Here is a 26,486-nt window from a genome sequence, read left to right as displayed (position 1 = left end):
AGTAGCATCGCCGGTATAGCCAAGACGTCAAAAATGAACCCCGTCGCCCTCTGAGTGTACACTTCGCCGGGGACCACCTAGGATCTGAATCGTGTGACAACCTTCCAATAATCAGCAGACAAGTTAGAGGGTCTCTGGCACCGTCCTAGCACGGTGCTAGCGGCATGTAGAACTAACTCCCTGCTATCTCCGGTCACACTTGGAACGTAATAATCAAGATAAAATCCAAATCTTCCGCCAAGAACGTATAACAACAGCCAAAAGCAGACAAAGGCATGCTGTTGGTACAGAGCCCGGGGCACCGAGGGGCATTCTCGACGCCGCCCTGGACATAATTACAGGAGCTAAACCAAGGAGGTGCCATATATTCAACCATATTTCTCGTTCCATAAGGTGAACCGATCCGCGTTTGTCTTTGTAGATGAAGTTTACTTCCGTCCGTCCGGATGGATTCTTGCCACCACCAACTCGGCACATACCTCGCATACCTTCAGTCAGCCCATGAACCTCGCCTCTTCCCTTTTTCGTTCGGCACTGCCGTGATGCCCACGCCTCAGACATTCACCGGGAGAGCAAACCTCCTGAGGGATACAGTTGCCGGGGACACATGTCCCATGCTTCTGCTCTAATACCTTCCGAGAGGCGATCATTGGGCCTCTAGACAGAGTACGTTTTGAAAAAAGGAAAGAGCAAAATAGCATGCTGCGTTTCTGGAAAGCAAGCCCTCAAGCCCATCTCGCTGTGTGAGGGAGAAGGGCACAACAGCATAGGGAGAACCAAAGGAGGCATCCTTGAACAATTGGCACTCTCTAAACTGATTACTTTGAGGTTTCAGGGTCAAAGAGAGGTAGGGATCTGAGATAATCAAACGACCAGTGACCCGACAATGGAAAGTCACGAACTGGCCTGGTCTCGTACCGCGAGAAGTCTTTTGTTTGTTTGATATCTGCTAGAATACCCCCATAATTTTCCATTTCAGGAGAGCCAGCAAGACAATTCAGCCTCTCCTCCTTTGTCTGTGTCACTCCTACCCCTGGCATTCCTAGCTGCCATCCCAATCCCCCACGGAAACACAAACCAGGCGCGGGCCTTCACTGCATCTCTAGCAAGATAGGGTACCACAGGAGAAAGAGGAGGGAGAGGGGCAGTGTGGATGGGGGCAGCGAGTTACACCATCGCCCCTCGTGCGTACGACACACACGGAGATTTCCTCCTCTCCCTCCCCCATCCTTCTTCCTCCTCCTGTGATACATAATTACGCACAACACAACAATCACGCACGCCTGCAGCACATACATTGCGCACAGTATATAGCCGGTACGACCTTGTCAAAAGAGAAGATAGAATCAAAGAGAAGGGGAGCATCGATCCCACCAACGGCCCGGCTGGAGGGTCTGAGGTGAACAGCAGCAATCTTTCTTGGCAGAGCCCCCGACGGCTGGATCTCGTGTCTCGTGTCGAGAGAGGGAAAGAATACTGGCATTGACGCTTTAACTCTACGTATGTGCGTTTAATCTTTTCTTTTCTCCAGTTACCCGATTTCCTTTTCGTTCCTTCTTATTTTACTGTTTTATGTCTCTACGTGAGAAAGGCAGTGTGCGCCATTCTACAACTACCTTAAATCTAACAATGTCTCCACGAGCGAAAGTAGAAACATCTCTCTACCTCTCTCTCCTTCCCAACGTACTTTGTAAGGGTTTAAAACAACGGGAGAAAAAAAAATAGAGATATCGATCCCCTGGACGAGATTGCAGGGGCGCTCAATCTCTCACACGTGCCAGGGGTCGGTAAACTGTCCTGTACACGTGTACTAGTAGTGTAGTGCCAGTGACGGACGATACGACATAAAGGGTTGCTCGTTCCATCAGGACCTTTTTTTCCTTGAACTTTCTTGGCTAAGGACTTGCAGGTGTAGGATATGCCCCGACTACGGTATACCGAATCTAATGATGTACGGATGTATGCACATGTATTACTAGTACGAAGCTAGTAATGTTAGCAGACGCGAGTCCACGGGAAACTGACGCTTAGCCAACGCTGGCAAAGGCGCCTGGAGTCAGCTCCGGATGGACCGCCCATCCCGTACCGTACCGTAAACAGGCGGTAACCTAAGCATCCTTGTGTGTGTAATCCGTACTAGTAGGGATGCGGGTCCGAAACGCAGAAAATCGTCCGGAACCCCCTGCTAGCTCGGTTCTTCGGCGGCATCTGCCGGGCCGAACTTGGAGAGTCTGTGGGAGCGTGTGGAGTTGAACAGCGACGAAGGGCGGGGCGCGGAGAAAGCAGGCCAGGTCCTCCCTTCCACCACTATCATCAGTGCACGCTACTAAACTAACAGTAGTAGAGTAGCGTACCGTACTCAGGGATAATGGAGCATACTGTGTACGTAATTCGTGGATACATGTTCGGTTATGAGATGTGTTTCGTTCAGGAGGATGTCTTTACACCACTTGTAGTGTATGTAGTGTATGTATGTGCATATATACATACATAACTACCTTACCTACCACCTACTTAAGCAGGTATGAATGTGTATTAGTACTGTATACACTCTAGGGTAGAGTACGGATTACATACCTTAGGTTTCTAAGTACCTCCCTACTTCGTACACTACGCCGCACGCATGCCAGGGGCGCTGTCTTTTGCCAGGGCCCTTCTTTTCAACGGGTCCCGGAAGAACGCCGGCGAGGAGGTCCCGGAGCAGGGGCTACACTAGCGCTTATCTGCATCCACGAGCGAACACGGCAGGCTCGCCGAGCAGGCATCTTGGATCTTGCTGATCGCCGGTCCTGCACTCCGATCATTGGCCACGGCATCCGTCTCGCTGCGTTATGTGCACAGTGGTATCGGTATGTATCGGTATGTAATCCGTACATAGTTACATACATACAGCATACAAGCATATAGTGTGTGTACACACCTGCACGGGCTTGGTTGGATGGTTAGACCATCCAATGTCATTTGTGTATCCTGTACGGACTACAGCGCACACCACCAATGTTGGTATGCAGTACTGCACGGATACATCCAGTAAGGTAAGCTACTTTTGGTGCGGGCAACACGGTGTCGGACTCGGCTGGTCTTGCCCGCTTCGATACGATTCATCAGCGACCAACTACTCCGCACCCCTCCCGCATCAGACGAAGTGCGAGTCATTTCAGCTGGGCCTACGAAGTACATAGTAGAGGTTCCCCGCCCAACCGGCTGGCCTGCGACATCAGTCGTCTCAAAGGGTGAATGGGTCGAAGGGAGAAGACCAGTGTCAAGTACGGCGCCGGCCGACAAGACGCCATTCGAGCACGTGGAAACCCAAGGCTGCGAGTTCCCTGGTTCAGCGTTTTCCTCTCTCTCTCTCTCTCTCTCTCTCTCTTTTTTTTTTTTTTTTTTTTTTCTTGGCCCTTCCCTGCAGCCGACCGAGGCGACGGCGCTGGGATCTGCACAGAGCACTAGTCTCGGAAGCCATCCGACAGGCCCCTGCTGGCAAAGGGATTCGGTAACGCTCCCATGTCTATTCCTCTGACTGGCGACTGGTGTCTAGGGATGGACATGTAGAACCCACACTACGCAGGGAGTACGGAGCAATTCTTTGCCATCGATGACCGCGCCCGTGAAATCAGTCAGTGTTAGAATCACGTCGCATTTGCCCTTTTGCCATGTGATTGCCGACTGCAAGAAGTTCCGCGGAGTCTGGCAATGTTCAAAAGCCAGGAAACTGCCATCCGTTGAAGGACCAGCCGTTGCAGAATGACATTCGCTCGCAACATCCGCGAACTTGATGCGAACCCGACAGCCAGTACGGAATCGTGGAAATGGACTGTTTCCCAGAAATCTCAGGTATCTGATCGCCAGCGGTAGAAGCCGGCGGAACACGCGTGTCGTTCCCGCGTGGGTTTCGACTGACTTGTGCACTGTTGTGGATGCCCGGCGCCTCGCTCTTAAGACGTGGCGCTACCAAGAATTCAGCTTTGATCGGAGGCTTCCGACCCCCGTCGTGTTATCCATACTGCAAGTACAGAGGAGGCACAGCACACGACTGGCATCACTCGCTCGGCATGCTTCTCCGTCCCATGCTCCATCGAACCTCGGGACGCCCGTAGGCGTTGCACTGCATACGGCGTACAGTACGTCGCACTGACGGCTTGGCCGCTAGAAAGCTCTACCTGCCGCCCAGTGTGCACTGGGGAAGAAGTGCTTTTGCCTGCGGCATCCGGCTGAGATACTGAATCCGGCGACCAACCGCTGCGCCGCAGTTACACATCCATCTCTTTCCCCCAGGGATGGCGACTCCAGTTTCGGCCCGCTTCGGGGGGACAGCCGGGACTGGAACTTTCCTTGCCTTTGCTCGGCCGCTGATCGAGTGCCACCAGATTCCTGGTTCTTACCGACCCAATCGCGTCTCTTTCGTAAGTTACGTCCAACCGCTGGCTACGTTCCACGGAATCCTGTACTGGAAAGGAATGAGTTCCGATACGTCGTTTGCCTCGGAGGAAGCAAAGAACCGTGCGTTGGTCGGGTTGGTTGTGCCTGCTGTGATGGCTGCGAGGCGGCACAATATACGAGTGCTGTCTTGCCTGCTTTGCCTAATGGTTTGGGGAGCGAAGGTTGTTCTCGTCTGAACCTGAGAGATTGTAAAGGTGGCGATGCCGAGTAACGCACAAACGGATCCGCCGTCCCTGTTTGCGCCGTGTTCAATGGGGGCGCCAGGCATACTGCGTACTCCGTGTATCGGGCAATCTTACGGCCGCTGATGACCACGGGAAACAGCCAGACCGGCTGTTTTAGGGTATTCGGACGAGGAGATGACCCGAGAGCGTTGGCAGAGGAACGCCACCGGATTCTCGTGGACGTCCTGAGAGCGTCTCGGTATTCTATCCAAGGGCGTCATGGCGCACTCGATGTCTTGTTCTTCAGTGCCAGGCACAAGATGGGCCGGTCAGGTTCTGTACTCTTACCATGCGATGACTTGTGCTTTCAGCTTCGGTTGCAGCTCGCGGGAGCTTCTCCAGATCGTAACACTGATGAGGGAAAACCATTAAGAGACATCGAGATACATACAAACATGCAGGAGTGGTGAAGAACCCGCACCTCATGATGCAACCGCCCCCGGAATCGAGGCGTGTTTGCGGGAGCGGCGCCCGCTGACTTCTATCCGAAGCCGCCAGATTCCAAAGCATCCCTCCAGTTTCCTTGTGCTGTCGGATTGCGCTTCGCTCCTTCCTGCGCGGTATGAACCGAATCAGGGACTCGAGTCTGCGCCAAGAAGGCCCAGGCCATACCGCAGCACAACGGCTAACCAGTTCTCGTGTGTCAACTGGCTCTCATGGATGACATCCACCGATGCACTTAACCCCTATGCACCAGTGGTGTGCTATACGTACGTACATGTAGGTATTGTGCATGTACATGCGTACATGTACACCTTACTAAATAAGGTACCTACATCTGCGACGTGTAACATGCTGCTGTCTCTCGGGTGTTGTGTTCCGGGAAGTCTGATGAAATGTACATACCTTTCCTGGCAGCACAGGGTTCATGGAAAGCGGTGCCCTTACTAGTGCTGGAATGAGGTGCATTTTGCATACGCATGCAAAAACTCCGAGTCGCGCGAGATCTCACTGCCGCTCCTGCCGTTTCGGTCCGGTAAGAATTTACGCGAGAACTCACACTAAGGCAGGCCAACCGCGTTCCTGTTGGCTTGACTCCCTCGACCGAGGAATCTGCGAGGTTTGGAACGGCAAAGCTACTTTATTTGAGTACTCAGATCTCACGCTTTGAAAGCTGCTTGACTTTAGGTTCGCAGCTTGGCTCTATTTATCGTACATGCATGTACGTATATACCTGAACGGTGTGGAGGGACTCCTCCCTCCTCTATCACAGAACACTGAGAACCGGACTCCACAAGAGGGAGCCGGAACTTAGAGTGAGTTTCCACAACTACAGTATCTCAGTGGTCTATGTACATACAATACATGTACGGAGGATTCCGTAAGTTACGTAGATGGTGTTGCAAGACATGCGTAGAGCCAGGCCTCTGGAACCGCGGACGAAGCGCTATTGGGCATATTGGCCACCTACGTAATTGTTTCCGATTGGAAGAAAGGCTTAACTAGGCTTGAAGCTCAGGCGCGGACCTAGTAGGCGACGTACTAGAGCACTTGGCATATGCTACGATCAGCAAGGCTGTAGTGTAATCCATAATCCGTGCTTGGTATGGAGTGCTTTCCTCTGGTATATCACTGCCGTCATCGCTCGCGTGCATCAATCTTGAAACGGTCGGCATGCCATTGGGCGGGTGGTCAGTGACACCTTACACTACCCTGGTAGTTACCCTTTTCCGGGCAGGAGCTGACGGCTTCCCGCTGCATGTGTGGCCCGCGGCGTGCTCGCTTATGGCTTCCGAGCTGAAAGTTGTCCCAGATAGCGCCTGCCGGTCACTGTTCGGTTACCGGCTGGTACTGTATGTAACTGAAGTATGTACGGATTACTCCGTACTTAACCTTGCAGTACACCGGTCGTGCCCCGACCAGCGCATGGCTAGCATGGATCCAGGGTCCAGCAGCTCTCCCCGACCAAATGGTTTGGGCATGGGTTGAAACGGCCGCCGCTCCGGTCTCCACCGCGCGCACCAATTCGCCAATCCGAAGATCCAGAATTCTCCCTCTTGCGTTGCTCAGCTTTTTGGCCATGCGACACCGGGTGAAAGGAGCCGACGGGGAAGGCGTCGACCATGGAGAGAAAAAGATGCCTTCTACAACATTCTGGTATTCGGCCGAATGAGCAGGCACTGCAGGCACTTGGCATGTACAGGACTTCTACCACACAGACCCGTAGGTTTAGGTAACGCCTCGAATCGCCGACGACGTCAACGAGCTCTAACTGGTGTAGTAACTCGCCATCAACGCATGGATGCAAGAAGGCAAGGCTTCCGGAAGACTGCAACCCTCCTATACATACACGACTCGACTCCGCCTCGATTCCCATGCGCCTCACTTGCCAGGGGTGCCCACGAAATACAACAGACCGGAGTTGAGCATCCGTCCCGTCAAGTTGTTAACAATCCGCGCGGCCTGCCACGCCAATGGAACCGTGCCCACCCAGTGCCAAATTCACACAGGGCACTTTCAACGCAGCAGATCCCGTCAATTGGAATTGTTCCTTTGACGAGCCGGATTCCGGATGGTCGGTCGGTGCGAGACATTGAGTTGCACCCCACAATTGCATCCTACTATACACTACACCACAACCGTTTCCTCCGATTCGAGTTCTAGCCCGTTTCAGCGGCGCCTCGGTCTTCGAAGCTCAGATCCTGGCCCTACCGCCCGTGGCCTGTCACGTCAGGGAGATGTTGCAGCTCAACACAAAGACGCCTTCCCCAGCCCACATCCTCGTTAAGTATAAGCTTCTGATGGGGAGTTTGGTTAAGGATGGCCCGCGCCTGGCGAGATCTCATCGATAGTACATACATACCATGCTCTGCGGCTTGCGGACCTGGTATACAAGTGGTTTGCCGATCCGTGTGTGGTGGATGCAAGTCCATCAACCGTCCCAAAGGTTAACCGCTTCTTTAGAGACTGGCAAGATCCGGCCGAAGCAGCCCGTCGATTTCGATTCTGATCAGCGTGCTCATTGGGCCGCCATTCCACCAAACAAGAGACATCTGTGCTTTTCGTTGAGCAAGGTTAGCTAGCTTGTGGGTGCCACTAGCCAGCTGCTCAGCGATCTTGTTCGGCGCCCGCATTTGACAAGCCCCCGTCAACGCAGCCGGGGGTGTTCCACGGTTCCCACTGGAGAGTCAAGGGTTGAGGGGTGCGGGATCGAATGAGATGTTGAAATTAGCGAGCGAGCCGCTAGCGCCTGGCACTCTGGAGTCGTACCGACCGGAAATGCTCTCTGGGTCGGTCACATCTGTTTTACACGATAGTACGTCCGTACACTTCTCCTTACCTCTCCAGGCAAAGCCAGAAAAGAATGACACAGGGGCTTGGCTTTCAAAGGGAACGAGCTTCCAACATGCCGCGGCCTACTCGAGCGAAGCAGGCAGAGGAGCGACACGCATTCGCGCCGCTACGCTACATTACACTGCGCACTAACGTCGCCGGCGAGCTCCCTCCGACATCTTTACGTGGTATGTACACCCACATGTCCGGAGACAGATTACAATAAGCTCATAACGCGGTAAAGACCGCGGTAATTACGTGAAACAGGGGTGGAATACAGGGCGACTGGCACGGTACATACATACATGCACTACATTCAGTAATATAGCGTACTGCGGTAGACTACCGAGTACTGCGTGCTCTCACGAAGCAGTGTATGTACTGCGTACTGCGTAGTACGCACCTCCTACGTATGGAGCCTACAGTACTACACTACTGTTGCGGGTACGTCAAGCCTCCGGGGACCCTTGTCCTGGGCGGTACAGGTTAATGAGCCGGCTACCACTTCTGGCAAGGTCCACCCATCCAAAAGAGCCTCGAACGGCAGCGTGCGCCAGCCATGGGTGGTGAGATTAGCGGCACCGGTGTCTCCACAGACTCACGCTCGCCGACCTGGCGCGTGGTTGCTGCTTCTCTCTTTCGCCGCTTCTCATTCCCATCGAACCGCAAGCCTGTTCGGCTGTGAGGGCCCCTCGCTCCTTCGTCCTTCGTCGTTCATGTCGCTCAGCCCGCTCCCGTCATCTTTTTCTACTGCACGTTCCCGTGTCGCCCCCCGCTGGCTACGTACAAGCTAACTCCAAATACGCAGGAGACGGGTGTGTAAGCGCGCAGCGCCTCACGGATCCTGTCGCCAGTCTCGTCCTGGCGCCGCTGACTTCTATCCTTTCTGCCCACCATCAACCCCCCCCCCTCCCCTTTTTTTCCCCTCGCCATCCCTCCTCTTGTGCATTACCGAGTGTACAGGAACTGCGTACCGGATTCCGACTGGCCGTTGCGGGCGCCGCGTCTGCCGACTGGACCGTATTGTCCCGCTCATCAGCTCCGTTTTGGTCTAGCTTGCCCGCCTGGGCAGCGTCGTTTGTGCGCTAATAACCACCTTGCTTGTCGAGTACACAGTTACTGTGTACATACGGCTTTGCGCAGCACGGCCACCGCGGTCAGGTTTTCTGACGCGCCCGCCCTTTGCCAGGCCGTTCCTTCACTTCGCAGACCGCTTGCTCTTCTCCAAGAGGGTCCATTCTTTAGCTCCCCGCGGGTGCTACTGAGGACCGCGCTTTAACACATGGTCGTATTGCGGTTGTCCCAGTAGCAAAACGGTTCCGCTGCCGACGACAAGTATTGCTGCTGCTTCCTTGGACCGCGGCACAAGGACGACAACGGACGGGTCGCGGATCTGACCGACATTGGGGTTGCACGACGTTGCAACAGCGCAAAAATTACTACCCCGGACACTTCAACACAGCGCGCGACGATTGGGGAAGATGCCCCAAACAACGCTCTCCGTCACCAACTTCTGAGACGACACAAAGTACCCGCTGCCTAGTGATGCTCACTTCTACCCAACGGTCGACCGTGAATTGACGGAGGGGGCCCCCTGCAGACGCCCAGACAGCACGAAGCGATTAAAGGAACCTGCATACATATTACAAACTAGGGACGCTTGTTGTACCATTCATTGATCGTGGGGGTTGACCGCGCTGTGTATGAGCGTGGACCGTGTGGAGCTTTTGCGAACCAAGGCATTCCCTTCCTTCAAGGGGTGTGGTTAAGGAGCCACCCTCACAATTCACACTCCCTCTGCTCTCCAGGAAGTGGCCGGGGTGTGGGGAGAGAGACAGACAGAGAGAGAGGGAGAGAGAGAGAGAAGAGAGGCTAGGCGATTAATCCAGACCCGGCTCGTCCCCGAAGCTGGGTAGCTCTGTCTTCACCAGCAAACTAACATACCTCCTCACGTTCCCTTATCCTCCCAGCAAATCCCTCCAGCGGACTTTTCCCGTCTGCATGCTTCTGGACCGCCCAACTCACCCAAGACGATCCCCACGAAGAAGGGCTTGTAGGGCCGGCTCCCGGACCAGGCTATCAAGGAAGCACTCTTTGAAAGGAGATGGCAACCATGGCCTCTGCGTCACACGGCCCGTATCCTCGATCACCGAATCCTTCCCTGCCACCCTACGGCTCATCTATCGTCTCGACGGCGCCTTCGCCCAAGCCGGGTGAACAATACTTGGGCGGTTCAATGAGGCGGAACGCGAGCGGTGCGGCTCCCGATGCGAAATCGAACCAGGCGCCTCCTCACTCTCGGGGAATCCCGCCTCCACTGCCTTCAGTACATCAGCTCCCGCCAACTTCTTTTCAGTCGTATACGCCCCTTACGTCCACGTCATCTGCCATGGAGCGGGACTCCCTGCCGTCGGGCGAGTCGGTGGCCGGCACGCCCCGGCCGTCCCACGCCAGCCTGCCACCCCACGTCGGCAGCAGCGCCCAAGGCCAGAAGCGAGCTTACCGGCAGCGGAGGAAGGACCCCAGCTGCGACGCGTGCCGTGAGCGGAAGGTCAAGTGCGACGCAACCGAGACCGCCAGCTGTTCCGAGTGCTCGAGCCGGGGCGTTAAGTGCCAGTTCACCAAGGAGACCAACCGCCGCATGTCATCCATCAAACAAGTTCAGGATCTTGAGAAACAGATGGAGCGGATCCGGCGCGAGAACAACAGCCTCCGCCGCATGCTGCAGGAGCGCGATGGCCGCCGGTTCGAGATGGACGTGGACGGCGTCGAGCAGCTGCCCCTCCAACTGCCGGACATCGGACAGCAGCCCAAGCGCAAGAAGCGGCCGGCCAGCATCCACGACCTCGCAAGGGCAAGGTCCAACATCAGAAACTTTGCCCGGGGGATATGGAAGCCCCCAGCCCCGTACCGACCGCTTGCGGCCCCCGAGCCGCGAGACTTCCGGCAGCTCCTCCCACCCCGGCAGGTCGCCGAGGCGCTGTTGCGGTCCTATTACACCTCGATCCACTCCATGACGCCCATCCTCCACTGGAACACCTTCACCCAGACGGTTGACGGTATGTACCGGCCGGGGAACCCGCTTCGCGTGTCCAAGGCCTTCGCGTCCGTCTTGTTTGCCGTCATGGCCGTCGGGCGGCTCTTCACGGCAGAGGACAGCCAGAACGGCGCGCATACGGCCACCCAGCTGCTCGAGGCGACGCAGACGCTGATCGACCCCTGGATCAACGAATACGAGCTGGACCACGCGCGCGCGCTGGTGCTGGTCACCATAGCCCTGAACGAGCTCAACCTCAAATCGGCCGCGTGGAGCTGGCTGGGCCGCGCGGTCAGGGTGGCCCAGGACTTGGGTCTCTACACCGAGCCGGCGACGGCGTCGTTCGTGGAGGCCGAGATGCGCAGGAGGACGTGGTGGACCGTGTACATTCTCGACCGGAGTCTCGCCCTCGAGCTGGGGAGGCCGATGCTCATCGACGATTCGGACTGCGACGTCTCGCTACCCGCAGCTGTCGACGACCACCACCTTTCGGAACGCGGCCAGAGACTCCCCGACGGCGCCGAAGGGCTCACCAACTCCCTCCTCGCCATCGTCAATGTCGTGCGCTCGTACACGGCGCTGAGCAGGACTCTCGCCTCGCCCGTCATTGCCCCGACCCGTCTCGCCACGTTCGATCAGCACTTGGCCTCGTGCTGGCGCGCCTTCCCGCCAGCCTGCAACCCAACGAGTACCGCGACGCTGATGCCCAGCTTTCTGAACCCCGTCATCTACCTCCTCCACGCCCGGCTGCTCCTGCACCGGCACAATCTCCTCCCGTCGTGCCCCCCCGACGTCCGACTGATCGCCGTCGAGCAGTGCATGCACGTTGCGCTGGACACCGCATCTCTCCTCTCCCGCACGCCAACGCCCGCGCTCGCCGAGGGTGCCACGGCGCTCCTTACCACCCACACCTTCCGCTGCGCCCTCTTCTTGCTCCTGACGGGATGCTTCGACCAGGCGTCCGAGTGCATCCGCGTCCTCGCCGCCATCAACAACCACCGCGAGGTCGCCGTGCCATGTGGCCGCTACCTCGCCTTCTTCGTCTCGGCACTCGCCTCCCGGCGCGCCGAAATCGTTGCCTATCTGTCCCAAGCGGCCGCGGCCGCGTCCGGCCATTCCGCATCGCCTTACGGACCGCCACCGCACCACCGACCTTCGGCCGCCGCGGTGCGCGACGCCCTCCTGCGCGACGAAGAGCTGCTCGCCTACGTCAGCGCCGACCTCCAGGCCGGGCTGGATACCGCGTGGGTGTGGTCGGGGAGCAGCGAGCGCGAAGAACCGGGGCCGGCGCCCGCGGCCGGGAAGCACGACCTGTTTGACGACGAAGGCAGGTCCGGTCTGACCCTCGAGGAGAGGTGGGAATGGGGCCCCGGGATGGCGGGTTGGGAGAGGTTGGAGAGCTCAATGAGGATGCTGGCGAGCGGTGATACGGGCGGCGCGACGACGCACATGCCCACGGCACCGCCGTCGACGTCGCTGCCGAAACCGCCGCCGCCGCCGCCGCCGCAGCAGCAGCAGCAGCAACAACAACACCACCAGCAACAACACCAGGGGTGGAACGCGGTTTCTGCTCCTCTTGCTACTGCTACTACCGCTGCCGCTCCTGCTCCTGCTCCGCCACTACCGCCACCGCCCCAAACATTGCCTCCTGTCCTACCACCGCACCATCAGCACCAACACCAGCCCCAGCAGCAGGAGAGGGGAATCAAGATGGAGGCGGGCGGACAGGACGCGCGGGTTGAAATGGCAACGCTGCCGCCGATGGTGGTGCCCGGGTCAAGACCGAATCTGGGCTGCGCATCGGGCAGCCCCGCGGCTGGGGTGAGCGCGAAGAGCAAGAGTCAAGAGCGGATAAGCATCGCGAACATTATTTGAGCACCGGGGCGTCTAGGAGAGCCGAGCAGGCTGATTCTGTATTCTTCTTTTGTTTTTTTTTTTTTTCCTTTTTCACCCGCAGGAGCGGCGGAGGAAGGAACATGCGATGGGAGGCCAATAGATGAATGGACAGGGGAAGATGGGAACAGGCTTTTTGTCTGGAGGAGAGGTCGGTGAAGGAGGTTTAGAAAAGGGCCACGAAAATGGGTTTCAGGGCGCGAGAATACCACGAGCCGTTACGACACACCTATCACCAACCATCACACAACCACGCCATCGCATATCCGCTCAAGAACGCCATGCATCATACTCCCATTCCAACATAGCAGCCGCCAACTTACCATTGGCGATTCATCTCCCGGCACAGTACTCGTTTGTAATCCCCCCTTTTCGACTTGATTACCTTTCTATTCGCCATAACGCGCGGCCGAGAGCTCCCGACACCACTTACACGTTCTATATGCGGTTCTACAGAGATTAAGAGGGTAATGAGGGAAGGGCGGCTTTGTTGCTTTTGCTTGGATACCATAACGTCCCCGCCTGTTTTCGAGGGGTACATGTATCGTCTCTTTGTTGCTATTGGTGTCTCTTGTCTTTTAATTTTTTTTCCTTGTTTTACCTTTTACCAGTAATGGGAGACGTCGAGGGAGGCTATCTGACATTGTTTTTTAACACCCAAATCTTTTGTTTATATATTATGGGCTTTGGAAGCTGTATAAAACAGGAAGCAAAAGAGAAGGAGGCAGAAAGCGAGCGGTGCCTACTCTGTCGTCTGTACGACTTGGTCATGGGCGATGGCTCGGGGATCGGTGACGATGGAACTCTGTTAGGGGATAATGTATTAGGAGTCAGGCGCCAGTGGATATCTAGACTGCGTCGAGGTGGATGGAGGCACCTCCGGAGGTGGTAGCTCCCCCGACCCCATGCATGCCTGCAAGAAAGGGGCTTCGCATTTTGCGGGAAGTACAAAGAGTTCTGGTCCTGAGATTATGTCGACGGGTGTGTCTCCTTTGGCTGACTCTGCTTCCTAGGTCTGTGCGACGTGGGCGTAGTCTGTCCGTGTTTTCTATCTCGCTGGCTGACTAGGTAAGAAAGAGGGTTGTTGTGCCACGGGCAGGGCCGAATCCAGTAGCGCAAGGAGAACTGGCTGCTTACATAGTAGTCATTAATGGGCGCTGCAGATCCTGTTTCCACTCTGTAGAGCGAAAACAGGACAAAGGCAGGAAGAGGAAGATATTGCTTCGGATGGTCCAGCATCAACATGCTTCAATAATCCTGTACATACTTTTACGGGACAGCCACTACGTTTACGATTGTAACTTTAAGGCGCCCCCTTCCCGCCCCCCTTACCCGACACTACTAGTGCACTAAGCGGCCCCGGGTACCGTACGCAGTACCAAGCCTGCACTTGCTCGAGCGTGCCGAGTTCTCCGCCCCGTTTCCCTTGGCCGACGTCATAGGGGACCTCCCTTGGTGATGACAGGCCCCCTGGTCGACCAGTCACATGGCAGCCAGGATCCATCTTCCCCAGCGCTACTTGTTATTCGCCAAGCGCGCGTGTGTGTCATTCAACATGCCCTCTTACCCCCCCCCCTTCTCCCCTGCAAGCAAGTGCTGTGAATGAAAAAGCTGTATTTGCGATCATCCTAATTCCAACTTTCACCGCTAGATTCACAGTTCACCACGCAATCTTTTGCCGGCCCCCGAGATCATAATTTTTTTCTGGGAGAAAATAGCCTCGTTGATGTCCTTGGCCATATCAAGAAGAAAAATAAAAACCCAAAACCAAAGATAAGAGGGGGGAGAAAAAGGGGACCAGAAAAGAACATGTGTCTGCGCTGATAATTGTTTGGTCATCCCCACACTACCCTCTGTCGGTGAGCACACGCTAACACATTACTCCGTACACTAGGGAAAAAAAAAAGGAGCGAAGGGCTCAAATCATCCGGGTCCTTGGGGAGGGTTGCGGTTCAAGAGAGGAACAACAAGGGCGATCCTCCCTTTACCCCCTTCCCGCCCCTCCCTCCCTCCTCTCCTTTTCCCATCCGCAAAGCCGCGATGCTGTGCCGGCGGTTGAAGGAGATCTGGATCTACTTGTGGAACTTCCGCTACCTGCCTCTCAAGTACCGATGGCCGCTCATCAAGCTGCGGCGCCGCCTCCTCCCGACGCGGACGGGCCTTGGTCTCCGCAACGCGCTCCGTCATGCCCGCTCGCTCCGGCACCCGCCCGAGCCCAACGCGTACCTGTTCGTCCTGCGGCTCCTGTGGCCGTTCCCCTCCTGGCGCTTCCCCGCCGTGCTCCCGCCGCCGCCGCGCGAGATCATGGCCGACCCGGCCCGGGTCCGCTGCCGGGTCCGCGACCTCATGTACCTCCGGTCCATGCCGCTCTGGCGCGCCCGCGACACGCCGCAGCGGTCCTTCTACCGCATCTACGAGGCCTTCTGCGCCGCCGACGGGCGCATGATCACGTACGAGACCGAGTACTTCTGGCGCCGGTCCGGCCCGGACTGGGCCACCGCTAACATCCCCGACCCGGAGTGCGGGGACCCGGAGCAGTACGCCGTCATGGCCTCCCTGGCCGAGGTCCTGGCCGACTCGTTCGTCTGGCGCCTGGAGCTCGGCATGCGCCGGACCGACCGGCCCATCGTCAGCCGCTCCGAGGACCCCCCGCCCTGCCCGCCCGAGGTCGCCCCCGCGTGGACGGCCCGGGTGGGCCCCTTGAAGGAGAAGCTGGTCCTGGACCCCGACGAGGACGAGTACTTTGACAGCCCCTTCCACCGCCGCAACATATACATGGCCACCGGGTGGTTCTACACGGTCTGACAAGCCCTATCAACCGACCGACCGACCAACCAACCAACCAATCAACCAACCTTTGCCCTACCTACGCACGCACGACCGTGATCAATAAATAACCAATACATTCTACTACCACTACACGCAAGGGACGAGGCTCTGTTAAGGAGAATGAAGAGGAATCCAAGCAATAAATGTTTAAGGAAAAGAAAAGGGAACTGTTAAGAAAGAAAGAGAGGAAGGAAAAGAAAGAGAACAGAAAAAGGCGAAAAAACAAAAATACGAAAAAAAAAAGAAGATTATATTAAGAAAGAACAATCAGATTAGATTCTGTTGCACCTCCTGGGCCTGCCTACGCCCCGTTGACAGGGCCCCCCTTTCCCTTGATCATGTCCATCCAACCCCTCACCCCGCTGAAAGCGCCTTCATCGACCCAGACCCAGGCGCCGTCGAGGCCGCGGTACTTCCACTTGGCCGCGTCGGCGTCCCAGGTCATGTCGGCGATGCCGACCTCGCCGTAGGTGCGGGCGTAGTAGTCGGCCACCTCGCGGATGGCGTCGTCGGTGGGGGGCACGTCGAAGCCGTTGAGGTTGAGCCCCCGGACGTACTGGAAGCTGAGGGGCGGCTTGTTGCCCGGCCGCCGCATCAGCCGGACCAGCGCGGCCGCGTCCGACAGGTCGACGTCCTTGTTGCCCCGCCGGCCGCGGGCGTGCGCGACCCGGCGCAGCTTGCGTTCTAGTGCCCCTACAAGTTCACGCACGCACACGCACAGAAACGGAAAGAAGACAAAAACCGTCAGTCCTCTCGATATCCTCGACATAGAATCAGAAGGCTAAAAAAAATTGGGGCGGGGGGAAGGGAAAGCGCTTACAGTCGAGGCGGCCGGCGTAGATGATGAGGTTGCGGCCCTCGTAGATGGTGATGCCCTGCTGGACGGAGCCGAGGAAGAGGGCCATGCGGCGGTTCTTTGCGACAAAGAGCTCGACCTCGCGGTTGAGCCAGTCGTCGGCGTAGCCGCCCCGCTGGGCGACCTGCGACACGGCCGCCTCGAACTCGGCCAGGTAGTCGGCGGCGGCGGCCAGGTGGGGGTCCAGCATGCAGTCGATGTCGAACGAGGCCTCGCGGTTGAGGCACACGCGCACCGCCAGCGACCCGCCCACCGAGATGAGCCGCAGCGGCGCGATGCTCATGAGCAGCTCGCTGCCCCCGATCTCGGCGTCTAGGAGGGCCAGCGCTGCTGAAGGGGGAAGACGGGGCGGCCGTGGTTTGGTCGTCGCGTTAGCCGGGCGATCTCAAACTTTCCTCTCCATCATCACGCGGTGCAGTGCATAAAAAGAACGGGTGGGGAAAAGGATAAGACGAAGACGAGGGGGGTGGGGGGAGCAGAGAAGACGATAGCAGAATGTGTTTTCTTTCTTTTCTTTTCTTTTTTTTTTTTGGGAGGGGGGAGGGGAGGTTGGTTGGTTAGAGAGATGAAGATACAGGCGAAACAAGAAAAGGAAGAAGATGGGGAGGAAAGAGAGGAGGAGAACGAGATGATGGTGTTGGTGTTGATGATATTTGTTGATAACGAAGGGAAATAGAACAGCCGGAAGACGACCTTTCCCCATCTCATCGTATGTCAGAGGCGCCTGGTCTTTCCGGGCGGAAGCCATTTCTTCCCCGTCAACATCGAAGGCAACTCCTCCTCGTCACGCGAGCTCTCGCTGCGAATATCACGATACCGATGTGTCGTCACAATAAACAGACAATGCCCAGGATTCGGTGCTTCTCCCTGTGAGCGGCCGAAGTTTAACGGATTTTCCGGAAGCGTCGCCGCCTTGTCGGGCCCCCCACACCCTGAAGCCAGCCCCCATGCGGCGTCCCCCCGCATACGCGAGCGCAGCGAGACGAACAGATTTCTTTTTCCCCGCCCAGTGTGTCACCCCGGATGTGCTCTCTCTGCGAGTGTGTGCGCATCGACCTATCCGATTCATTTGTCTCGCATGGTGCTAATGTTCGATTGGACAAACAAAGTCTCGAAATAATCACAGTTTGAGAAATTGAGAATAAAAACAGGGTGATCAGCTAAGACCGGTGAGGAAAATGATGAGTTTGAACACCCGTGAACACACTGTACCCCCCGATGTCGCTATAGGTGACGAACGCTAAGGTGCTTCACCAGTTCACTCAACGTACTTGGGCCCTAAATGGTGATCGTGTTGTGTAGGAACCGGCTTCGGACGAGAGCCTAATTTTGGTGTCGCCAGGTTCGCCGTAATTCCCGTGTATAAACGTAGTGCGGGAGCTAATGGGCTGAGCTTGTTCACTTCCCTCTTTCAGCGCCCAACCAACGGGCCACGGGACAACTTCAGTGACAGACTTATAGCGGCCATGATTGTTGCTCTGGAATGTTGATGGAAAGTGCCCGAGAGAGGAAGCTGGATGCAGCACCGAGAGACCTACCTGACCCAGTTGCCTGCTTACTAGGAGGCATGTATGTATGCACAGCGCCTTCCCGCTTTTGCATTGAAACAATACTCCGTACCTCAGGCAGTACCTTGCGAGTAAGGCATACAACCAGCCTCTTTGTGGCTTGTTTGGCTCTGCAAGTCATGTGGGCTCTAACTCTGGGATACGTAGAAACAATAAAAAGCTGCTCTATCTTTGCCTGTGTGCACCATTGCGCTGTACAGTACATTTACAAACTCGATAGACTCGGTACTCTATTCCCCCTCCTCACTCTTTCTCTGAATCATTCATGTTCGTTATCTTCCAGTCACACCGGTTTTACGACGGCCAAGGTCAATAGCTCTACGCTGCCGTAGCGACCATCAGCATCCATGCCGCCGCTGGTTGTCATCAATAGGTATCAGGGGAACAGAAGAGCAGTGTTCGGCTTTGCTTTCTTTCGATAAAGCATGCTCTCCAATATGCATAACATTCATCACAAATCAAGGCCATGGCTCATTATCCGCACATTGAACGTTATATAAATTTGTAAACCGGCGTTGACACATCATGTTTTCAGAGCCGACTCGGTCGGTCCGGAGCGGGGAGTGGGGCCTCGGGATGGTGCAGGAACGGAGCGGCCCAGAGCGGGTGGCATCGGATCAACACCACCACATGGGAGCCCCACAGCGGGATATTCGAGGCGCTGAGAGTGAGAAGAGGGACTAGCGGCAAGCGGCAAGCCACTGCAATCGATCCCACCAGTTCCCCAATTTACCCACCAATCCTCCCGCGGCAGTTATATATAGTGAGATGCAAACCTACGGCGAGAACGGGGTTTCCGGGGACGCTGCAGCGGATTGGTCCGCGTGGGCCTCCGTGCCGTGGACCGCCGTGTTCGCTCCGTCGACGGGCGCGGGCGCGGGCGCGGGCAGCGGCAACAGCAAAGTCAACGTCAACGGCAACGTCAGCGGCAACGTCAACGGTAAAGTCGACGGCGCCGACGTGCCGATCATCGGCTGGCTCAAATCCGGTGTCCCATACCTCCCTCCCGAAAAGGCCGCCTCCCTGCAGACCCTCGACGTCTGGATCCCGAACCTGCAGCCGACCGCCACCGACCCCACCGCCCCGGACCCGTCGTCCCTCCCCCTCGACCCCCGCGGCGACAGCAGCGGCAGCAGCAGCAGCAGCAGCACGTGGATCATCTACATCCACGGCGGCGCCTGGCGCGACCCGCGCATCTCCTCCGCCTCCTTCGCCCCGGCCGCCACCGACCTCCTCCTCCGCGCGGCCCGGACGCGGGCCTCGAGCGGAACGCCCAAGCTGGCCGGCGTCGTCTCCCTCAACTACCGCCTCTCGCCGCACCCGTCTTACCCGCCGTCGTCGTCGCCGCCATCCGGCCCGAACAACCCCTCCCGCCAGGCCCGACACCCCGACCACATCGCCGACGTCCTCGCCGCCCTCGCCTTCCTCCGCCGCCGCCTCCTGCTGCTGCCCGACGACCACGGCGACGATGACGACGACCGTGACGGCCACGGCGGCGAGAATGCGAGCGCCGGAGCCTCCGGGAGGAGGAGGAGCAGGAGGAGCGACGCTCGCCCGCGGAGGCAGCGCTGGATCCTCGCGGGCCATTCGTGCGGCGCCACCCTCGCCTTCCAGTCCGTCATGGACCCCTCCCGGTGGGGTCTCCCGGGTGCCTCAGCGGGAGCGGGAGCGGGAACGGAGAAGGACGACGGGATCCTCCCGCCGGCCGCCATCGTCGGCTTCAACGGGCTCTACGACCTCGCCGGCTTCATCGCCTCGCCCCCGGCCGGGTACGCCCACCTGCGGGAGGCATACCGGGAGTTCGTCACGGCCGCGTTCGGGCCGGACCGCCCCGTCGACGGCGGCGGCAAGGAAGGAGGAGGAGGAGGAGGAGGAGGAGGAGGAGGAGGGAAAGGGACCGTCTGGACGGCCGTCTGTCCCGCTACGGCGGAGGGATCCTGGGTGGCAGAGTGGCTCGGCGGCGGCGGCGACGATCAGCATGACGCGGACGGCGAGAGGAAAGGGAGGGCGAATAACGGTGAGGAGGAGGAGGAGGAGGAGAGAAAGGGCGTGGTTGTGCTGGTGCAGAGCCGGGAGGACACGCTCGTGCCCTGGCAGCAGCTCGAGGCCATGCGGGAACGGTTGGAGCGGGAGCGCCGGCGGGTCGAAGTCAGGGTCCTGGAGGGCGGTGGCGACCACGACGATGTCTGGCGGGAGGGGGACAGGATGGCTGAGGTCTTGTGGGAGCTTGCCGAGGAGTTGTGATTGAAGAGGAAGAGGACGGTCTGCTCTGGCATTTATTTAGAGGCGAGCAAGAGAGAGAGAGAGAGAGAGAGAGAGAGAGAGAGAGAGAGAGAGAGAGAGAGAGAGAGAGAGAGAGAAGGTGGGTTACACCGGCCGCTGGGTTAGACGAGATTTTTAGGTGGGTTGGGGAGGCGGGCGCTACATGAGCCACTGGGGAAGCGCAAGTTAGATGCTAGAATGATTTTGATCTTCGTTTGCAGTTCAATAGAGCTCCTACCCAATAAAGGCCTGCCCAACCACACACGGCAACGCAGCACGAACCAAGAAGAGAGGGCGGAAGCGGACCAAGGTGAGCGGCACGTTGCGAGGGATTTTGACCGGTCGTTCGCTAATACGGCTGGAAGTGCACTGATTGGGCCATGCCGAGTCCGGATGCAGTCGGTATGCACATACTGTACAGTATGTATGTACGTGTCGTCTGCTTCTCCATTTCCACACCCCCTCTCCTCCAAATCATGAACTCATAGCCGGCTAGTTAATTGGACCTTGTACCAAGAAAAAAAAAAAAATTTACGACGCCGCTAAACTGCCCAAGTCTCGACACAAAGGTCTTCCCCACTCGTTCCGCGACAGTCAAGAAGTGAAATATCCTGGCCAGAGTCAGTATTGTGCCGGGGTGCGTGCGTCTAGTTGTAGGTGACCCGTCGCCCGGGCTCGATAGCGAAAGCCAGATTTGCCAGAGTGTATTTCATATTTAAATTCGACTTTTCAAGCTTAGATTCAGTCTTCTACGGCCCGCTTGGATACCGCTCTCGCTGTATAAATAAAGCTGTCCGCTATGCAAGCTGCACAACCTGAGACTGCGGCTAACCAATGTGCCCTTTACTCCATAATCCAAAACCCCTGTCTTGTGTACCCCTTTTCCGTCGTGAGTCGCGGTTCACACACCTTCCGCCTGCACCTTCAAACTGGGTCATGGTGCGTTCCTGTTAGGCCCCCGGCCAGACCATGCATTCTCCTTCCCAGCAAATCATCCGTGCTCGCCAGCTTGACCAGACTCTTATCGTCCTCATCTCGCGTTCGAACACGCTTCCCCGCTTTCTTCTTCTCGCGGGAACTGCTGGTTTCGAGCTGGGGCGCCACATATGGGCCGGCGTCGCCATCCTCATCCTCATAGGCAGCGCGGGTTCCTTGGCCGTGTCCGTCGGTCCCCTCTCCGGTCAGTGCCCCAATATCTTCGCCGCCAGTTGTTCCCTTCCTTTCCATATCAGCCGCCGCCTTCTTCGCATCCTTCGCCTTCGCCTTTGCTATACTCATCATCTCCAGCGGCGAATCCTCATCCCCATTCTCTCCGTCTTCCCCATTGTCCATATTTCCACCCTGTCGTTTCCTTCTCCCCAACAAGCCCCTACGAGCCAAGTCCCTCTCTTGCTCCCTCCTCTCGGCCCCGGCAAACAACTCCTCAGCCCACCCCGCCGCCCGGTCGATCAGCTTCCACGCGGGCGGGTACAGGGTTGGGAACTGGACAAATCCGTGACTGATGCCGGGAATGAGTGCCACCTCGGCCACGGCCTTCTCATCGAATCCCTCCGTCAGGGCATCGCTGTCGCGGTACTCGAGCCTAGTCCCGCCGCTGGCGAGCTGCGCGGCCTTCACGCGCCGCAGGCGCCCCGCAAAGATGATGGTGTCGTCAACGAGCGGATCGCGCTCGCCCGTGACAAAGTAGGTTTTCGGGAAACGGGAGAGAAGGACGTCCGGCGCCAGGATGGGCGAGAGGAGGTAATCCTGGGAGAAATCGGGTCGGTTGTGTGGGCCGACGTAAAGGATGATCATGGCACGCATCATCTCCGGGGTTAGTACCCGGTCGTTAAAGTACGAAATCATGGACGACATGGCGAGGCGGGTGCGCATGGGCTCGGGGCGGTGGGAGGCTCCAGGGGTCGCGGTAGCGGTTGTGGTATTGCCGGACCCGGATTTGGTGGCGGCGGCCGGGGAGCTCGGCGCTGGCGGGCCCTGATGCACTTGGCTCCAGGTGGTTGGGCCCAAGTTGGCGTACTCGGGAGCCGGGTCGCGGACGTGTTCGCTTGACTTGCCCTCGACCCTCGAGTCCTCTCTCTCGGGGCCGGACCGAGATTTGGATGACGGCACAACGTCGTCCTCGTCGTCGGACGCGTGGGGCGTGCCGACCAGGCTGTCGTACTGGAACTTCTTGCGCTGGACGATGCGCTTGTTGGTCCCGCGCATGCGGCGATCCTTGATCAGTGCCATCTGTTCGTCTGACATCCAACTACCGATGTTCATGTCCAGCGCGGGATAGAACAGGATCAGCCCATCCGGGACAGGAAGATCTACCTGGCCCTGAAAGCGGCGCACGGGTGATGAGCCGCTCTCGATGATCATTAGCGTTGTCGAAGTTGCCAGCGTCCCACCGGCGCTGTCCCCCGTCAACACGATCTTGGGAACCTCCTCTCCAGACAAGCCGACACATTTACCGCGGGTTTGTATGATCATGGTATAGACGTCATAGCACTCGTTAAGTGCGTAGGGGTACGGATACTCGGGCGCCTTCTTGTAGTCTAGACTCAGCACCGGCAAGCCCGTCTTGGTCGCCCAGGCCAGCAGCTTGTCGTCGTTGCATCTGGGATTCATGGCCACGAAGCCGCCCCCGGGAACATCCAGGATGAAGCGGTTATGATCCTTCAGCTTCGACAAGGGTCCGTTGAAATAGAGCCATGCCGAGACGGGCTCTTTGTAATCGCTGGCGGGAGGTCGCGCGATGCGCATCTCGCGCGGTGGCCACTTCATAAGCCTCGGGCGCATCAAACGCTGCGCAAACCGCAAGTAGGGTGACTGACTGCCCTTGTTCCAGCTGATGCGCATGTGCTCCACCGTGATGTTGCCGCGCACCTTGCGCACCTTCTCATCGGCCTGCTCGGCGGCGATCAGGTAAAAGAGCGAGAAGACAACACTAGCCAGGTCGCGCAGCTTTTGATTGCGGATCCCCATGGCAGTCCAGAACCCGGCGTCCAGAGCGGTGAGTACCCAGGTAGCCCGGAAGTAGGCGGCGTCGTACATATTGCTCAGGGGGTCGGGGCACGCGAGGCCGACGAGGGTGCTGAAGTTGCGGGCGGCGTAGAGGTATAACATGGTGGTCACAACGATCTGCCATGCCGTGAGCCGTTTCGACAACAGGCGCGACATGAAACGCAGAACGGGAGGGCCATGCTTGTGTCCTCTGCTCAAACGTCAGCCGGTACAGTATGAGGTGGAAAGATAGGTATCCGTTACCTGGCCAAGTAAGCGGACCAGAAGGCCAGAACGGCAAGGACTTGCAATCTGCGCGACTTGACTGACGGCCGCCCCAGCAAATGGTCGATCATCTTGAGATATGGATTTCCACTCTTCGATCAAGAACCCGCGCTGTCCTTCGAGTAATCTCGCCGAATGACTGGTCGCCGGAAAGACTAGTGAAATGGCCCCGGTTGCTGGATGGCTCGGGTTCTCTCTGGATACCCAAGAGTTGCACTCAAATTGGGTTCAAATCTAATCTCGCGGTGTCACCGGAAGGAGCGTTTCAAGTTGATAACTGGATGTGCGAACTAAAGGAGCGAGAGGCGGTTGCTAGATGCGCCTTCCGAGAATGGCCATGGGACGGGGCCTTTGACGGGGAAACCGTCAACCGGAGGTGCCTTCACACAAAGAAAATAGCCCAAGGCAAGAACTTGGGCCTTTTCGATGCTAATCCGGCCACATGGCACATGTCTGCTCGCCGCCCGACTTGACGGCCGCAAAAGCTCGCGACAAGGCACGGATCATCTCGCGTCACGGCGCAGTTCCCAAGGTTGGTTTTGACATGTGAAGATGACTGGGGGGCAAGGAGAGCCCATTGGCAGGCGGTGGGAAGATTCAGGTGCGTCTGGGGCGTGGGGTTATGTGGGACCCTCCAGCGGGGCTCTCCATGCAAGTGAGAGCAAAGTTCCGAACACTGAGGAGAATGAATGAATGGGTGCCTCGACAGCGGCGGCAGGAACGAGGGAATGCGATTGTCCCGCCGTTTACAACTTTGAATATCCAATCCTTAAGTTCGGATAACTACCGATTGTGCCTTGCATTCGAGAAATAGGGTCGATTACGGAAAATTCGAGCACTCTCCTCCGTTTAGGTACAAAGTACGGACGTCCTTTTATAGCCATGTTAAGCCTTATTAGAGTTGTCCTTGATACACAACCGCGGCCATAACCGAAGCGCGTGTTTTGCGGGCAACAGCTGCCACGGATCCAACAATTGATCCAATCTTTTTGTATGTATACCGTACTGTATGGACGTCTCATACCGCGATCGAAGTAGCACGATCATGATTCAAACCCCAACGCAACCGACAAGGGAAGCGGCACTTTTCGCCGGCAAAGAGGCTGTTGTTACGGGTCAATGAGAGAGACACGTGACATTCCAACCTGTGGGGCAACTATGACCTAGAGGAAAGGCTGGCGTGGAACATCTGGTGCCTTTCGAAAATTTGGCTTACTGGGCCGTTCGGTCATCAACGAATCAAAACCCAGGGCGTGAGGTGGCAAAATCAAGCAAAGGGAGGCATGAAGACAGGATTAAATTCTGTGCTCTTTACTCTTCTCCATGGCTCGACCAATGCCGGGCACACAGTGAAAAGAATTCCATTTCTGGAAGGACAGCAAAAATTACGACCGGAACGGCCCCGAAGGACAATTCATGACGGCTAGCACCACGATGTGCAATGCAGGCTCTCCGCCATACGGCGCGGTGTTCTTGATCTCCGCGCAGTCGATCAAGGTAAGTATGAAGAAGAAAAGAAAAGAACAGAGCAAGATTTCGGGGGGGAGGGAGAGTATATATAGGCAGGTTGTTGGTGGCCTGTGCACACCTGCAATTGCAAAAAATGCAGAGGTGCGCAAAGCGGCCCGAGCTCTTCGTTTCTACAGCAGATTCAGGGTTGGGGTTATTTGGGGTACTCCAGGCCTTGTCAAATACTACTGCCAGCCTACTTACATCCATTCTTTGTCAACATAATAACTAACCCGCCAGCAACGTGAACAATTACTCCGTACGGCGCGGTTGAATAGCTACCAGCCAAACCCTTGATCCGAGAAGTCTTCCTCCCCATTCATGACGGTTATATATGAAGCTATAAGGGATTGCGAGAGAGAAGATTGCACTTCTCATGGCGCTCATCTGAGCGTATCCATCATTTAAACACGAGTCGACTCGACTCTAGGCTGCACTCTGAGTCGGTAGACACTCCAACTAGTTGATCCCCAAGCGTTCTTTTTCTGTTTAGGCGTTTTGTGGTTCTGCCAAAATTAGGAAGCGTGTACTCCGTACGGCCTAACGCTTCCATCTTGCTTACCCTCACCCACCACTAGCAGAATGGTGAAAACCACTTTTCCTAAACCACTGCAGCCAAACCCTCTGTGCCGTCAAGAAAACCAGGAACAGCTCGTTGCGGCGGGGTCTAGGCAAGCTGAGATCCGGTGCAGCCGCACCAGACTGCTTGCTGTTTCTTCCCCGGAGAAGACACGCCTTGTCATACCCCGCCTTCGAGTTGCCAGCCAACCAAGCATGAATGCGCCGTACGGCTACTGGCGATTTCGAGATCCTCTTCAGAAGCAGACAGGGACGCCGCCAGCGGAGAAAGAGGCGCACGGGTGTCAAGCCTCCTTCGTTTCCCCCAACCCCCCCCCCCCCCCAAGCAGAGCCACAGGTTCCGAATCCGGCTTGTCCCGCGAGACGCTTTGAGCGCCTTGGGAAAAAGGTTCCTGACAGGCTCGCGCAGAGCTCCCGTCAAGGCCGTGGATGGGAAGGTGGGGGCGGGTCGCCGATTCTTCTAGTGTATCCTTAGGGATGAGGACACCCAGCGAGGAGTCCCGAGTCTTGCGGCGCCGAACTCCCTCCGTGGGTGAGCGCTGTGCCCTGTTCAAAAAAAAAAAAAAAAAAACCGGAAGAAGAGACAGCAAGCGAGTGGGAACCGGGAAGGGTTCTGGCGTGTCAGACCGCAGACCCAAGCTGTAAACTGGTCTGGCCTTCAATCCTCGGCCAAGGAGCGAGATGGTGCTGCTGGACAAAGCGGGTTGCCCACGTAAACTCTCGCCATCTTGCGAACTAGGAGCCAT

The 26,486-nt window shown here is 57.2% G+C and overlaps 6 protein-coding genes across 6 annotated transcripts; 3 read left to right on the top strand and 3 right to left on the bottom strand.

Moving 5' to 3' along the window:
* Positions 1–4,408: 4,408 nt before the first annotated feature.
* MYCTH_2113862 (uncharacterized protein) lies at positions 4,409–5,573 on the bottom strand (the record flags this gene model as incomplete). Its single annotated transcript, XM_003667186.1, has 6 exons — positions 4,409–4,618; positions 4,657–4,849; positions 4,953–5,015; positions 5,056–5,250; positions 5,441–5,442; positions 5,511–5,573. 6 exons carry the CDS (start codon positions 5,571–5,573, stop codon positions 4,409–4,411), a joined length of 726 nt encoding a protein of 241 aa, XP_003667234.1.
* A 4,056-nt stretch (positions 5,574–9,629) lies between these two features.
* MYCTH_2312847 (uncharacterized protein) lies at positions 9,630–13,165 on the top strand. The gene has a single exon (XM_003667185.1). The coding sequence runs from the start codon at positions 10,327–10,329 to the stop codon at positions 12,847–12,849; it is 2,523 nt and encodes an 840-aa protein (XP_003667233.1). The 5' UTR covers positions 9,630–10,326; the 3' UTR covers positions 12,850–13,165.
* Positions 13,166–14,760: 1,595 nt separating this feature from the next.
* On the top strand, positions 14,761–15,862 carry MYCTH_2312845 (uncharacterized protein). Its single transcript, XM_003667184.1, has one exon. It carries the CDS (start codon positions 14,908–14,910, stop codon positions 15,670–15,672), a length of 765 nt encoding a protein of 254 aa, XP_003667232.1. The 5' UTR covers positions 14,761–14,907; the 3' UTR covers positions 15,673–15,862.
* Position 15,863: 1 nt separating this feature from the next.
* On the bottom strand, positions 15,864–16,972 carry MYCTH_2312844 (uncharacterized protein). The gene is made up of 2 exons (XM_003667183.1): positions 16,517–16,972; positions 15,864–16,389 (listed from the first exon to the last, which is right to left on the bottom strand). Exons 1-2 carry the CDS (start codon positions 16,833–16,835, stop codon positions 15,998–16,000), a joined length of 711 nt encoding a protein of 236 aa, XP_003667231.1. The 5' UTR covers positions 16,836–16,972; the 3' UTR covers positions 15,864–15,997.
* A 1,698-nt stretch (positions 16,973–18,670) lies between these two features.
* Positions 18,671–20,446, top strand: MYCTH_2312842 (uncharacterized protein). Its single transcript, XM_003667182.1, has one exon. The coding sequence runs from the start codon at positions 18,889–18,891 to the stop codon at positions 20,362–20,364; it is 1,476 nt and encodes a 491-aa protein (XP_003667230.1). The 5' UTR covers positions 18,671–18,888; the 3' UTR covers positions 20,365–20,446.
* Positions 20,447–21,028: 582 nt separating this feature from the next.
* On the bottom strand, positions 21,029–23,971 carry MYCTH_2312840 (uncharacterized protein). The gene is made up of 2 exons (XM_003667181.1): positions 22,376–23,971; positions 21,029–22,282 (listed from the first exon to the last, which is right to left on the bottom strand). Exons 1-2 carry the CDS (start codon positions 23,488–23,490, stop codon positions 21,307–21,309), a joined length of 2,091 nt encoding a protein of 696 aa, XP_003667229.1. The 5' UTR covers positions 23,491–23,971; the 3' UTR covers positions 21,029–21,306.
* Positions 23,972–26,486: the final 2,515 nt, after the last annotated feature.

This window comes from Thermothelomyces thermophilus, chromosome 7 (assembly GCF_000226095.1).
Source record: "Thermothelomyces thermophilus ATCC 42464 chromosome 7, complete sequence".
NCBI lineage: Eukaryota > Fungi > Ascomycota > Sordariomycetes > Sordariales > Chaetomiaceae > Thermothelomyces > Thermothelomyces thermophilus.
The sequence above is the reverse complement of the archived record's forward strand: the minus strand, read 5'-3'. Positions and strand labels throughout refer to the sequence as shown.